This window comes from Oncorhynchus mykiss, chromosome 32, assembly GCF_013265735.2.
Source record: "Oncorhynchus mykiss isolate Arlee chromosome 32, USDA_OmykA_1.1, whole genome shotgun sequence".
Classification (NCBI taxonomy): Eukaryota; Metazoa; Chordata; class Actinopteri; order Salmoniformes; family Salmonidae; genus Oncorhynchus; species Oncorhynchus mykiss.
This window is the reverse complement of record NC_050572.1, coordinates 11,713,431-11,729,426: the sequence shown is the minus strand read 5'-3', so window position 1 is coordinate 11,729,426 and position 15,996 is coordinate 11,713,431. Positions and strand designations below refer to the sequence as shown.

At 46.8% G+C, this 15,996-nt stretch overlaps 1 protein-coding gene across 1 annotated transcript in view; it reads right to left on the bottom strand.

Annotated features, from left to right (window-relative positions):
- The window catches only part of LOC110487927 (zinc finger protein 704), a 78,814-nt gene that overhangs the window by 13,387 nt on the left and 49,431 nt on the right, over positions 1–15,996 (bottom strand). The window contains exons 3-4 of the mRNA XM_021559844.2: positions 5,730–5,833; positions 2,273–2,523 (exon numbers count right to left, since the gene is read on the bottom strand). Coding sequence (XP_021415519.2) covers positions 2,273–2,523; positions 5,730–5,833 — 355 coding nt within the window. The remainder of the gene's footprint in view (positions 1–2,272; positions 2,524–5,729; positions 5,834–15,996) is intronic.

Genomic DNA, 15,996 nt, shown 5'->3' with positions numbered 1-15,996 from the left:
CTCTTGGCTGCATCTCTGATCAGTCTTCTCCTTGTATGAGCTGAAAGTTTAGAGGGACGGCCAGGTCTTGGTAGATTTGCAGTGGTCTGATACTCCTTCCATTTCAATATTATCGCTTGCACAGTGCTCCTTGGGATGTTTAAAGCTTGGGAAATCTTTTTGTATCCAAATCCGGCTTTAAACTTCTTCACAACAGTATCTCGGACCTGCCTGGTGTGTTCCTTGTTCTTCATGATGCTCTCTGCGCTTTTAACGGACCTCTGAGACTATCACAGTGCAGGTGCATTTATACGGAGACTTGATTTCACACAGGTGGATTGTATTCATCATCATTAGTCATTTAGGTCAACATTGGATCATTCAGAGATCCTCACTGAACTTATGGAGAGAGTTTGCTGCACTGAAAGTAAAGGGGCTGAATAATTTTGCACGCCCAATTTCTCAGTTTTTGATTTGTTAAAAAAGTTTGAAATATCCAATAAATGTCGTTCCACTTCATGATTGTGTCCCACTTGTTGTTGATTCTTCACAAAAAAAATACAGATTTATATCTTTATGTTTGAAGCCTGAAATGTGGCAAAAGGTTGCAAAGTTCAAGGGGGCCGAATACTTTCGCAAGGCAGGTGCAGTACAACTACTTCTTAAATCACTCTACTACCATTTCAAAAGAAACACCCCCAGTCAGTGTACAGGGCAGCAGGTAGCCTGGTGGTTAGGAGTGGTGGTTAGGAGTGGTGGTTAGGAGTGGTGGTTAGGAGTGGTGGTTAGGAGTGGTGGTTAGGAGTGGTGGTTAGGAGTGTTGGTTAGGAGTGGTGGTTAGGAGTGGTGGTTAGGAGTGGTGGTTAGGAGTGGTGGTTAGGAGTGGTGGTTAGGAGTGGTGGTTAGGAGTGGTGGTTAGGAGTGGTGGTTAGGAGTGGTGGTTAGGAGTGGTGGTTAGGAGTGGTGGTTAGGAGTGGTGGTTAGGAGTGTTGGTTAGGAGTGGTGGTTAGGAGTGTTGGTTAGGAGTGGTGGTTAGGAGTGGTGGTTAGGAGTGGTGGTTAGGAGTGTTGGTTAGGAGTGGTGGTTAGGAGTGTTGGTTAGGAGTGGTGGTTAGGAGTGGTGGTTAGGAGTGGTGGTTAGGAGTGGTGGTTAGGAGTGGTGGTTAGGAGTGTTGGTTAGGAGTGGTGGTTAGGAGTGTTGGTTAGGAGTGGTGGTTAGGAGTGTTGGTTAGGAGTGGTGGTTAGGAGTGTTGGTTAGGAGTGGTGGTTAGGAGTGTTGGTTAGGAGTGGTGGTTAGGAGTGGTGGTTAGGAGTGGTGGTTAGGAGTGTTGGTTAGGAGTGTTGGTTAGGAGTGGTGGTTAGGAGTGGTGGTTAGGAGTGGTGGTTAGGAGTGGTGGTTAGGAGTGGTGGTTAGGAGTGGTGGTTAGGAGTGTTGGTTAGGAGTGGTGGTTAGGAGTGGTGGTTAGGAGTGGTGGTTAGGAGTGGTGGTTAGGAGTGGTGGTTAGGAGTGGTGGTTAGGAGTGTTGGTTAGGAGTGTTGGACCAGTAACCGAAAAGTCGCTGGATTGAATCTCGAGCCGACAAGGTAAATCTGTCGTTCTTCCCTTGAGCAAGACAAGTAACCCTAATTAGTCCAGGGTCGCAGCCAATAATGGCTGATCCCTTGGCCGCGACTCCACCCTGAGGGTGTCACACAAGGAGTGGGATATGCAAAAAACACATGTACATTTCACACCACACACCTGTACAGATTACCCACTTGTATATACAGTGACACAGGACTATATAATCTGTATATTGTTATAGTCAGTCAGAATTGATCTGATCTAGTCTTTGTTCCATGAGGTCCTCAAAGAACCACAGCAATATGCTGTAAAACATTATGTGGTTATCCTATAGTTATCCTGTGGTTATTATATGGTTATCCTGTGGTTATTATGGTTATCCTGTGGTTATTATATGGTTATCCTGTGGTTATTATGGTTATCCTGTGGTTATTATATGGTTATCCTGTGGTTATTATATGGTTATCCTGTGGTTATTATATGGTTATCCTGTGGTTATTACATGGTTATCCTGTGGTTATTATATGGTTATCCTGTGGTTATTATATGGTTATCCTGTGGTTATTATATGGTTATCCTGTGGTTATTATATGGCTATCCTGTGGTTATCCTATAGCTATCCTGTGGTTATTATATGGTTATACTATGGTTATTCTTTGGTTATCCAGTGTATCCACTTGTGTGTCTGGAATTGTATTTTTAGATGGTTCAATTAAATCAGTCTACCCACCTTGCGCTTGCGTGGGATTGGCTCGTCAAAGAGCAGGCTGCTGCCGTCCTGTTCGTCGATGGCGTCGTCGGGGGGCGGGCCGTTGATGCTGGGCATACGGAAAGGCTTGAAGCTGTCTGCGGAGAGCGGCGGGGAGGGGGTGGACGGGTTGGACTGGTCACTAGGGCCGCTCCAGCTCCAATAGCCACTGCTGCTGTAACTGGAGGGGGTGAAGCCCCCACCTCTGTCCTTCCACGAACCATTCAGACACTCTGGAGGGGTGAGAGAGACGAGGCCAGAAAAACTATTCAAACTTCATTTTTATTTACTGCAGAGTTCCTCTGTCCAGTGTCTGTGTTCATTTTCCCACCAGTCTTGAGATATGGCTTTTTTCTTTGCATCTCTGCCTAGAAGGCCAGCATCCCGGAGTCGCCTCTTCACTGTTGACGTTGAGACTGGTGTTTTGAAGGTACTATTAAATGAAGCTGCCAGTTGAGGACTTGTGAGGACGTCTGTTTCTCAAACTAGACACTCTAATGTACTTGTCCTCTTGCTCAGTTGTGCACCGGGTCCTCCCACTCCTCTTTCTATTCTGGTTAGGGCCAGTTTGTGCTGTTCTGTGAAGGGAGTAGTACACAGCGTTGTACGAGATCTTCAGTTTCTTAGCAATTTCTCGCATGGAATAACCTTAATTTCTCAAAACAAGAATAAACTGAAGAGTTTCAGAAGAAAGTTATTTGTTTCTGGCCATTTTGAGCATGTAATTGAACCCACAAATGCTTATGCTCCAGATACTCAACTAGTCTAAAGGAGGCCAGTTTTATGGCTTCTTTAATCAACACAACAGTTTTCAGCTGTGCTAACATAATTGCAAAAGGTTTTTCTAATGATCAATTAGCTTTCTAAAATGATACACTTGGATTAGCTAACTCAACGTGCCTTTGCCAGGAGTGATGTTTGCTGATAATTGGCCTCTGTACGCCTATGTAGATATACCATAAAAAATCAGCCATTTCCAGCTACAATAATTATTAACAACATTAACAATGTCTACACTGTACTTCGGATCAATTTTATGTTAATTTAATGGACAAAAAAAATGCTTCTCTTTCAAAAACAAGGACAGTTGAAGTGGGAAGTTTACATACACCTTTACCAAATATATTTAAACTCAGTTATTCACAATTCCTGACATTGAATCCTAGTAACAATTCCCTTTCTTAGGGCAGGTAAGATCACCACTTTACTTTAAGAATGTGAAATGTCAGAATAGTAGAGATAATTATTTATTTCAGCTTTAATTTCTTTCATCACATTCCAAGTTTACATACACTCAATTAGTATTTGGTAGCATTGCCTTTAAATTGTTTAACTTGGGTCAAACGTTTCAGGTAGCCTTCAACAACCGTCCCACAAAAAGTTTTGGCCCATTCCTCCTGACAGAGCTGGTGTAACTGATTCAGGTTTGTAGGCCTCCTCGCGCTTTTTCAGTTCTGCCCACAAATGTTCTATAGGATTGAGGTCAGGGCTTTATGATGGCCACTCCAATACCTTGACTTTGTTGTCCTTAAGCCATAACTTTGGAGGTATGCTTGGGGTCATTGTCCATTTGGAAGACCCATTTGCAACCAAGCTTTAACTTCCTGACTGATGTCTTGAGATGTTGCTTTAATATATCCACATAATTTTGCTTCCTCATGATGCCATCTATTTTGTGAAGTGCACCAGTCCCTCCTGCAGCAAAGCACCCTCACCACATGATGCTGCCACCCCCGTGCTTCACGGTTGGGATGGTGTTCTTCGAGCTTGCAAGCCTCCCCCATTTTCCTCCAAACATAACGATGGTCATTATGGCCAAACAGTTCTATTTTTGTTTCATCAGACCAGAGGACATTTCTCCAAAAAGTAAGATCTTTGTCCCCATGTGCAGTTACAAACCATAGTCTGGCTTTTTTATGGCGGTTTGGGAGCAGTGGCTTCTTCCTTGCTGAGCAGCCTTTTAGGTTATGTCGATATAGGACTCGTTTTACTGTGGATATAGATACTTTTGTACCCGTTTCCTCCAGCATCTTCACAAGGTCCTTTGCTGTTGTTCTGGGATTGATTTGCACTTTTCGCACCAAAGTACGTTCATTTCTAGGAGACAGAAAGCGTCTCCTTCCTGAGTGGTATGACGGCTGCATGGTCCCATGGTGTTTATAGTTGCGTATTATTGTTTGTACAGATGAACGTGGTACCTTCAGGCATTTGGAAATTGCTCCCAAGGATAAACCAGACTTGTGGAGGTCTACAATTTATTTTCTGAGGTCTTGGCTGATTTCGCTTGATTTTCCCATGATGTCAAGCAAAGAGGCACTGAGTTTGAAGGTAGGCCTTGAAATACATCCACAGGTACACCTCCAATTGACTCAAATGATGTCAATTAGCCTATCAGAAGCTTCTAAAGCCATGAAATTATTTTCTGGAATTTTCCAAGTTGTTTAAAGGCACAGTCAACTTAGTGTATGTAAACTTCTGACACACTGGAATTGTGATACAGTGAATTATAAGTGAAATAATCTGTCTGTAAACAATTGTTGGAAAAATGACTTGTGTCATGCACAAAGTAGGTGTCCTAACCGACTTGCCAAAATTATAGTTTGTTAAAACAAGAAATTTGTGGAGTGGTTGAAAAACGAGTTTTAAATGACTCCAACCTAAGTGTATGTAAACTTCCGACTTCAACTGTAAGTGACCCCAAATTGTTGAACAGTAGTGTATCCATGGCAACGCGTGTAGAATTAGAATTCGCATTAAAACAGCTACATTTATTCTCCGCGGGCTCTAAAACCACTACCGTCAGTAATAACCCCACATTTATAACCCTACCTGGGACCATCATATGCATCAGAAACAAATGCATCTAACAGCACCGACTCAAACACATAGTGATTCACAGCTGCAACGTCTGCAGTTGTTTTGAGTGGTAAAACAAACCACACCCAATTTACAGTTGATTCACTCCGGGGACTCCGTTTAGAGGCCTTGTGATTCATATAAATGTACATTATAGCAGATGAAGAGGATGTCTCTTTTAGATTTCACAGTGGTAACCCCACTCAATAATTCAAATTCAATCAGGGGTTGAAGATGTAGACGAGCGATCAAAGACAACATTCAGCTTCACTTGGTGGGAAACGCTGCACTAGTCCACATCATCATCATCATCATCATGAGTCATGACCTAACCTCAGCAAAGGAATAATGCATATTAAATGGGAAATGGTTCAACAAAAAACAACTTCCTTTGTCAGTTCGTTCAGAGCGCAGCAATACAACACGTTCAGACGCTAGCTATTATGACCACCTCTCAGCAACTGTTTGCTCTATCAAATGTTGGATTGTTGCCGTCTTGGGACAAAACTGCCTTGTAACAGAGATTCTTAATCTCAGTGTGATCACCTGTATAAAAGGATAGAAACATGTTTGGTTGACTCACCACTGACTTTGACGGGAGGACTCCTGACCAGCGGACTGCTGGACAGACTGGTCAGAACCATGGCAGCTGTCACCTTCTCCATGTCCACTTCCTCCTCTGACTTCCTGTTAAAACAACACCAACAAACAGAGAATATTACTGGGCATGAAAACACAACAACACCAAACCGATAATGTGGCTGAGTCCAAAACGGCATCATATACAGCTCTGGCCCATGTGGCTCAGTTGGTAGAGTAGGGCGCTTGCAATGCCAGAGTTTGTCGGTTCGATTCCCACAGGGCACTCACTACTGTAACTCACTCTGGATAAGAGCATCTTATGTGGTACTACATAGTGGCACTACATTGGTACTGTGGCACTACATAGGTACTGTGGCACTACATAGGTACTGTGGCACTACATAGGTACTGTGGCACTACATAGGTACTGTGGCACTACATAGGTACTGTGGTACTACATAGGTACTGTGGCACTACATAGGTACTGTGGCACTACATAGGTACTGTGGCACTACATAGGTACTGTGGTACTACATAGGTACTGTGGTACTACATAGGTACTGTGGTACTACATAGGTACTGTGGCACTACATAGGTACTGTGGTACTACATAGGTACTGTGGCATTACATAGGTACTGTGGCACTACATAGGTACTGTGGCACTACATAGGTACTGTGGCACTACATAGGTACTGTGGCACTACATAGGTACTGTGGCACTACATAGGTACTGTGGCAATACATAGGTACTGTGGTAATACATAGGTACTGTGGCACTACATAGGTACTGTGGTAATACATAGGTACTGTGGCACTACACACACACGCAGTACTCCCAACAGAACTCTGAGAAACAAAGGTCAGTTTGATTGCTGAACGGTGCTGTGATCAGTGTGGCATTGATGCTACATTCTAAAACACATTGTCAGTGTTCGAGGCTGAAGGCTTTGCTTTAATAGGGGCCAGTATCCAATAATGAAAGCATCAAACTATACCAATCAACTAAGCACACTAACAACCCTGCAGAAGACCAAACCCCGGTCTGCTGAGCCCCACGACATTATGAACCCATTGAGCTAAAGCCTAGATGTGGTTCAAACCAACAACCACAGCTGGAGAGGGTATATGTTGACAGACAGAACCAGACCTGAAGAGAGACAGACCTGAAGAGAGACAGACCTGAAGAGAGACAGACCTGAAGAGAGACAGACCTGAAGAGAGACAGACCTGAAGACAGACAGACCTGAAGAGAGACAGACCTGAAGAGAGACAGTCAGACAGACAGACGTGCTATCAACTTTCTTGTGGCTGACTGACTGTTAAAGTCTAGAAGACAAAGTAGTAGCCTGGTAGGGTTGGAGGGGTGTTGGGAGAAAGTCAATCCAAGAGAGAGAGGGGGTGGGGGAGAAGAGGGAGAGAGAGAAACCAATACCTGCACTCCTTCCCACTCCCCAGACATCTGTGATTGTCTTTAATGATTTAATGAGGAGCCACCATGCAGCCTGCACCCTCCTCCCCCTCCGTTCCCCGTCCTAGCATGTTTCTAGTTTAAAACAAGGACACGAATGACACTAGTTTCTTAGATCCTTTCCACTCATCTAAAATGAGAAGAGTAGAGAGGAGCTCCATCTGAGAGTTGAGAGGAACTCCATCTGACAGTAGAGAGGAGCTCCATCTGAGTAGAGAGGAGCTCCATCCGTGTAGAGAGGAGCTCCATCTGAGTAGAGAGGAGCTCCATCTGAGAGTAGAGATGAGCTCCATCTGAGAGTAGAGAGGAGCTCCATCTGAGGTGTAGAGAGGAGCTCCATCCGTGTAGAGAGGAGCTCCATCTGAGAGTAGAGAGGAGCTCCATCTGAGAGGAGAGAGGAGCTCCATCTGAGAGGAGAGAGGAGCTCCATCTGAGAGTAGAGAGGAGCTCCATCTGAGAGGAGAGAGGAGCTCCATCTGAGCGTAGAGAGGAGCTCCATCTGAGAGTAGAGAGGAGCTCCATCTGAGAGGAGAGAGGAGCTCCATCTGAGAGTAGAGAGGAGCTCCATCTGAGAGGAGAGAGGAGCTCCATCTGAGAGGAGAGAGGAGCTCCATCTGAGAGTAGAGAGGAGCTCCATCTGAGAGTAGAGAGGAGCTCCATCTGAGAGGAGAGAGGAGCTCCATCTGAGAGGAGAGAGGAGCTCCATCTGAGAGTAGAGAGGAGCTCCATCTGAGAGTAGAGAGGAGCTCCATCTGAGAGTAGAGAGGAGCTCCATCTGAGAGTAGAGAGGAGCTCCATCTGAGAGTAGAGAGGAGCTCCATCTGAGAGGAGAGAGGAGCTCCATCTGAGTAGAGAGGAGCTCCATCTGAGAGTAGAGAGGAGCTCCATCTGAGTAGAGAGGAGCTCCATCTGAGTAGAGAGGAGGGGTGGGGGGGGGTCCAACGGAGGGGTGGGGGGTGGGGGTCCAGTGGTGGGGTAGAGGGGGGGTCTAGTGAAAGGATAGAGTGTAGATGGGCTCACCAGTCTCTCTGATGTGGGCATATAGCAGGGAGGCTCATCGTTTATTACAGTCCCTGGCCTACGACGCTCACTTCCTCCTGAATAATGGACTATAAATCACAAACCTCGTGCAAACCCACAGAGCCTCCTATCACCATGAAGGACACTAAACAGAGCCTTCTATCACCATGAAGGACATTAAACAGAGCCTCCTATCAGACACAATGGGATTCTTCTCTTCTACAGGATGCAGAGATGTGTTCTAGATAAAGACGATGTGTTCTAGATAAAGACGATGTGTTCTAGATAAAGACGATGTGTTCTAGATAAAGATGATGTGTTCTAGATAAAGATGATGTGTTCTAGATAAAGACGATGTGTTCTAGATAAAGATGATGTGTTCTAGATAAAGACGATGTGTTCTAGATAAAGACGATGTGTTCTAGATAAAGACGATGTGTTCTAGATAAAGATGATGTGTTCTAGATAAAGACGATGTGTTCTAGATCAAGACGATGTGTTCTAGATAAAGATGATGTGTTCTAGATAAAGACGATGTGTTCTAGATCAAGACGATGTGTTCTAGATAAAGACGATGTGTTCTAGATAAAGACGATGTGTTCTAGATCAAGACAATGTGTTCTAGATAAAGATGATGTGTTCTAGATAAAGACGATGTGTTCCAGATAAAGACGATGTGTTCTAGATAAAGACGATGTGTTCATCTCAGGGCCGTGGATAATAACAAGAGAGAGAAATCAATACCTGCCCTCCTTCCCACTCCCCAGACATCTGTGATTGTGTCTTTAATGATATAATGAGGAGCCACCCTGCAGTCTGCACCCTCCTCCATTCCCTGTCCCAGAGACAGACAGAGACGGAGGCAGAGCGGGAGAGAGAGAGAGAGAGAGAGCTAGAGAGCGAGAGAGAGCTAGAGAGGGCTAGAGAGAGAGAGAGAGCGTGAGAGAGAGAGCGAGAGAGCGAGAGAGGGAGAGCGAGAGAGGGAGAGCGAGAGAGAGAGCACGAGAGAGAGAGAGAGAGAGAGAGCGAGAGAGAGAGCGAGAGAGGGAGAGCGAGAGAGGGAGAGCGAGAGAGAGAGAGAGAGAGAGAGCGCGAGAAAGAGAGAGAGAGAGAGAGAGCGAGAGAAAGAGAGAGAGAGAGAGAGCGAGAGAGAGCGCGAGAGGGAGAGAGAGCGAGAGAAAGAGAGAGAGCGAGAGAAAGCGAGAGAGAGCGAGCGAGAGAGAGAGAGCGAGCGAGAGAGATCGAGAGAGAGAGCGAGCGTGCGAGAGAGCGAGAGAGAGAGAGAGCGAGAGAGAGCGAGAGAGAGCGAGAGAGAAAGAAATATGAGCATGTTTTTTCCTGTGTAAAACTTTCACAGCCAACAAGAAGTGAAACTCATAGCCTTGGGGATTTAAATATCTTTCAACGTTTATCTTTCAACGTGCTGCTGAATGTTAGCTAGCTCTCCAGAACTGAAATACAGCGTACTGAGCAGACAGACAGATGGGACACAGACTACACAGACAAACCCTAGCCCATGTAAACGCTTCAGTTTCTCTTTGAAAGAACTGCAGGCTAGGATGATTCATGTGATGGTTAGCAGTAAATTACACTTCGATTATCATCAGTATATTTTCTCCTTCGGGGGAAGAGCGGTCAACAGACCACTCCACAGAGAAAACACATTTCCAAAAGCAGAAATGTCTGTTTCACCAGAGTAAGAATGAATCCAGGGACGATGGCTGTATGTGGTAATACCCACAAGCTATTACTGTACAGCTAGAGGACCAGAGGGTTACTGTAGGTCAGTCTGGGAGAAGCTTGAGGAGCCCCGACCATCACACAGTGTCTGGCAGCCGGCCAAATCCTCCCTCCCTCCTCCGCTCGCTCACGTGTGAGCGCACACACACACACACAAACACACGGCACCCTATTTCCAACACAGAACAATACTTTGGACCAGAGGCCTATGGACTCTCATCAAAAGTAGCTCATTATATAGGAACTAGGCTTCCATTATGACACAGCCATAGAGTAGACCAACACAGAGCTCCACTGAGACGTAGCCATAGAGTAGACCAACACAGAGCTCCACTGTGGCGTAGCCATAGAGTAGACCAACACAGAGCTCCACTGTGACGTAGCCATACAGTAGACCAGCACAGAGCTCCACTGAGACGTAGCCATAGAGTAGACCAACACAGAGCTCCACTGTGACGTAGCCATAGAGTAGACCAACACAGAGCTCCACTGTGACGTAGCCATAGAGTAGACCAACACAGAGCTCCACTGTGACGTAGCCATAGAGTAGACCAACACAGAGCTCCACTGTGACGTAGCCATAGAGTAGACCAACACAGAGCTCCACTGAGACGTAGCCATAGAGTAGACCAACACAGAACTCCACTGTGACGTAGCCATAGAGTAGACCAACACAGAGCTCCACTGTGACGTAGCCATAGAGTAGACCAACACAGAGCTCCACTGTGACGTAGCCATAGAGTAGACCAACACAGACACACAGAGCTCCACTGTGACGTAGCCATAGAGTAGACCAACACAGACACACAGAGCTCCACTGTGACGTAGCCATAGAGTAGACCAACACAGACACACAGAGCTCCACTGTGACGTAGCCATAGAGTAGACCAACACAGACACACAGAGCTCCACTGTGACGTAGCCATAGAGTAGACCAACACAGACACACAGAGCTCCACCCTGGCTGTCGGACTGGTGTATCACATGTGACTGCCTACGGATGGATTCTGGGTTCTAACTATTAAACTTGAAATTGAGTTAATTATCAGGTGTTCTATTGAAATATTGAGTGCTATGGTTTAGAGGGTCTACACCCAAAGTTAATGGTTATCTGTAGGAGGAAGGTATATCTAGGGGGTGCAATTAAACTTGGAATGTACTGAGTGTAGGGAAAGCGATCATATGTGACAGGCATTGATAAGTGGAGAGAGTCATGGACTGGTGATGAAGGGGTGGGGGGGGGGGGGGTGGGGGGGGTCAGTTCAGGTCACGTTAAGGGAGAAGGAAAAGTTTAATGCCCGTATCACTTAGTATCTTTAATGCTAGGCAGGAAACTATGTTCAGCAAGAATCAGGAGACTCCACCCAAAGTGGGAAACATATACCTCCTCTATTGTAAACATGTTTTGGTTGATTCAGCTGTTCGATCCTTTGGGAAGAATAAACTTGGTTTAATATTTCACAGTGTCAGTCGAGTTCTTACTCTGGTAATTACAACCTAACACTACTAACCCTTATGCTGTTCTCTGTCTCACTCTCTCTAGTTCTGTCTGTGGCTTATATATGTATATATGTATCTTTATCCCTCTGTGAGTGTTTCTCTCTCTAGCTGTTTCTCTTTCTCCATTGTCTTATTCGGTCTGTTGATGTATTTTCTCTCTCAATGTTTCCCTCTCGCTCACTCACACTCTCTGAAGGTGATGTATCCCGTAACGGCCAACAGAAAATGGGAGATTTCCATTTTCACAGGCCACAGAAACCTTGGAGAAAAAGGCCCACCCACCCAACTGTGCTCTTTGACCCAAATATCCCAACTCCGGCTAGAGCTGCTGCGCACAACTCTTTTTAGACAGAGCAGGTGGTGGTGCGATCACACTACTTCCTCTCACTGAGAGAGGGAGAGAGACAGAAAGAGAAAGATAATGAGACAGAGAGAAAGAGACAGAGAGCGAGAGAAACAGAAAGAGACAGAGAGAAAGAGAGATCGAGACAGCGAGCAAGAGAGACAGAAGGGAAAGAGAGACAGAGAGCGAGACAGAGACAAAGGGGGGAGACAGAGAGAGAGAGAGAGGGAGACAGAGAGAGAGGGAGGGAGACAGAGAGGGAGAGGGGAGACAGAGAGAGAGAGAGAGAGGGAGACAGAGAGAGAGAGAGGGAGACAGAGAGAGCGAGAGAGAGACACAGAGAGAGAGAGAGAGACACAGAGAGAGAGACACAGAGAGAGAGAGAGAGAGACACAGAGAGAGAGAGAGAGAGAGACACAGAGAGAGAGAGAGAGAGAGAGAGAGAGAGAGAGAGAGAGAGAGAGAGAGAGAGAGAGAGAGAGAGAGAGAGAGAGAGAGAGAGAGAGAGAGAGAGAGAGAGAGAGAAAGAGCATTGTGAGGCTAAAAGCAATATGGGCATGTTTTTCATTCAATTTCCTGTGTGATCTCCACATCTTTTTATTTGAGGAAGTGTGTTTAGCGGTGTGTTTTTGAGGGTGTGTGTGTGTGCCTGTGTGTGTGTGTGTGTACAGTCTACTCTAGTTACAGAAGTCTACAGAGATGGAAAGAGAGAGAAAACACTACTTAGTTCCCCTGATAGATCACACTAGGGGGGTTGAGGCAGTGGGGTTAGGAGGTGGGTTGAGGCGGGGGGATTAGGTGGGGGGTTAGGAGGGGGTTTGAGGTGGTGGGGTTAGGAGGGGGTTGAGGCGGTGGGGTTAGGAGGGGGTTGAGGCGGTGGGGTTAGGAGGGGGGTTCAGGCGGGGGGGTTAGGAGGGGGGGTTAGGCGGGGGGATTAAGAGGGGGTTTGAGGTGGTGGGGTTAGGAGGGGGGTTGAGGTGGTGGGGTTAGGAGGGGGTTGAGGTGGTGGGGTTAGGAGGGGGTTTGAGGTGGTGGGGTTAGGAGGGGGTTGAGGCGGTGGGGTTAGGAGGGGAGGGGTTGAGGTGGTGGGGTTAGGAGGGGAGGGGGTTCAGGCGGGGGGATTAGGAGGGGGTTGAGGCGGGGGGATTAGGAGGGGGTTGAGGCGGTGGGGTTAGGAGGGGGGTTGAGGTGGTGGGGTTAGGAGGGGGTTTGAGGTGGTGGGGTTAGGAGGGGTTGAGGCGGTGGGGTTAGGAGGGGAGGGGTTGAGGCGGTGGGGTTAGGAGGGGAGGGGTTGAGGTGGTGGGGTTAGGAGGGGAGGGGTTGAGGCGGTGGGGTTAGGAGGGGGGGGGGGGTTGAGGCGGTGGGGTTAGGAGGGGGGCTGAGGCGGTGGGGTTAGGAGGGGGGGGTTGAGGCGGTGGGGTTAGGAGGGGGGGGTTGAGGCGGCGGGGTTAGGAGGGGGAGGTTGAGGCGGTGGGGTTAGGAGGGGAGGGGTTGAGGTGGTGGGGTTAGGAGGGGGGGGGGTTGAGGCGGTGGGGTTAGGAGGGGAGGGGTTGAGGTGGCGGGGTTAGGAGGGGAGGGGTTGAGGCGGCGGGGTTAGGAGGGGGAGGTTGAGGCGGTGGGGTTAGGAGGGGGGGGTTGAGGCGGTGGGGTTAGGAGGGGGAGGTTGAGGCGGTGGGGTTAGGAGGGGGGGGCTGAGGCGGTGGGGTTAGGAGGGGGGGGTTGAGGCGGCGGGGTTAGGAGGGGGAGGTTGAGGCGGTGGGGTGTGAACGTTTATCTGATCTGGAGTGGACTACATTTTAATTTCAATTATTCGCTAGGATGAGTAACACATGCAATCCACCACCAATTTTCTAATGAAAACAAGTTCTTGATATATTATTTATGGAACAACGTTTTCATGATTCATATTTATTCCCTTTCATCAATAACAGCTTCTACACATGAGACCGGGGGGGGGGAGACAGTGTGTCACTGTCCAATGTCACCCCTGGACATGGCCATCTAGGAAGGAGCTTACTCAATAATAATGTTACTACAGACAGCTAGCTCTGTCTATGCTTTTCCTACAAAATGTTCATCTGATATTATAGGTAGCTAATTGATTGGAGGTTCAAGCTAGCTCACCCAAAGCAGGCATTTCTCCTCCTCGCTGGTCTGCAGATGCATGACTACATGATCATGATGTTGTTGCTGTAACATTTAAAATGGGCATTGCACTAGAACAACAATAACAACTAGCTATCGATATCATATAGACATTTTCAGAAAAAGCAGCTCATAGCAAATCAATAAAATGAACATCCTTGCCTTGGTTCGACATTTAAATCTCGCTATCTAAAGTAAGATAGAATCTGAGAGATCTCACCTTTTCATCTCCGTAGTAATTTTCTGTCATCTCGTCTGGGTTACTGCAACACCCTGATTGAAGCAACTGCACATCTAATCTTCTCCCCCATATACCCTCTCGATTCTACAGGGAGCTAGCCTCTTCTCCTCAAAACAAACGCTAGCAAGCTAACTAACGTTAGCCAACTTGAGCAGAGATCTCAGCTTGTTAACTAACAATGCCAACCAACTACACGCCAAATATGTGACCCGTTTCAGGAAACTAGGCGTGTGTTGCGGGTCACTACTTCACACGAGAGCCGTTTGAACGCCTTCTGGAACATGTGAGCTTTCATGTGCCTTAATTACAAACTTGTATGCCATCTGTAAATACGAATAAAATTGTTAAGTTACCAGCCTAGTTGGTTTAGCCACAGACAAAGTGAGCAACCTTCCTGCTAGCTATGATTGGCTGAGATAATGAGTGGGCTGGACTTCCCGAGAGATTAGTTCAGATTGGTCTGCCATATAGCACGCTTCTCTCTATTTGAGCGGGTTAGTATGTGTAGGTAATCCTGTCTAACGCAGCTTATACAGTGGGGAGAACAAGTATTTGATACACTGCCAATTTTGCAGGTTTTTCTACTTACAAAGCATGTAGAGGTCTGTATTTTTTTTTATCATAGGTACACTTCAGCTGTGAGAGACGGAATCTAAAACAAAAATCCACAAAATCACATTGTATGATTTTTAAGTAATTCATTTGCAGTTTATTGCATGACATAAGTATTTGATACATCATCAAAGATTTTCTATTGGGTTCAGGTCTGGAGACTGGCTAGGCCACTCCAGGACCTTGAGATGCTTCTTACGGAGCCACTCCTTAGTTGCCCTGGCTGTGTGTTTCAGGCCATTGTCATACTGGAAGACCCAGCCACGACCCATCTTCAATGCTCTTACTGAGGGAAGGAGGCTGTTGACCAAGATCTCACGATACATGGCCCCATCCATCCTCCCCTCAATACGGTGCAGTCGTCCTGTCCCCTTTGCAGAAAAGCATCCCCAAAGAATGATGTTTCCACCTCCATGCTTCAGGGTCGGGATGGTGTTCTTGGGGTTGTACTCATCCTTCTTCTTCCTCCAAACACGGCGAGTGGAGTTTAGACCAAAAAGCTCTATTTTTGTCTCATCAGACCACATGACCTTCTCCCATTCCTCCTCTGGATCATCCAGATGGTCATTGGCAAACTTCAGACGGGCCTGGACATTCGCTGGCTTGAGCAGGGGGACCTTGCGTGCGCTGCAGGATTTTAATCCATGACGGCGTAGTGTGTTACTAATGGTTTTCTTTGAGGCTGTGGTCCCAGCTCTCTTCAGGTCATTGACCAGGTCCTGCCGTGTAGTTCTGGGCTGATCCCTCACCTTCCTCATGATCATTGATGCCCCACGGGATGACATCTTGCATGGAGCCCCAGACCGAGGGTGATTGACCGTCATCTTGAACTTCTTCGATTTTCTAATAATTGCGCCAACAGTTGTTGCCTTCTCACCAAGTTGCTTGCCTATTGTCCTGTAGCCCATCCCAGCCTTGCGCAGGTCTACAATTTTATCCCTGATGTCCTTACACAGCTCTCTGGTCTTGGCCATTGTGGAGAGGTTGGAGTCTGTTTGATTGAGTGTGTGGACAGGTGTCTTTTATACAGGTAACAAGTTCAAACAGGTGCAGTTAGTACAGGTAATGAGTGGAGAACAGGAGGGCTTCTTAAAAAAAACTAACAGGTCTGTGAGAGCCGGAATTCTTACTGGTTGGTAGGTGATCAAATACTTATGTCATGCAATAAAATGCACATTAATTAATTAAAAATCATACA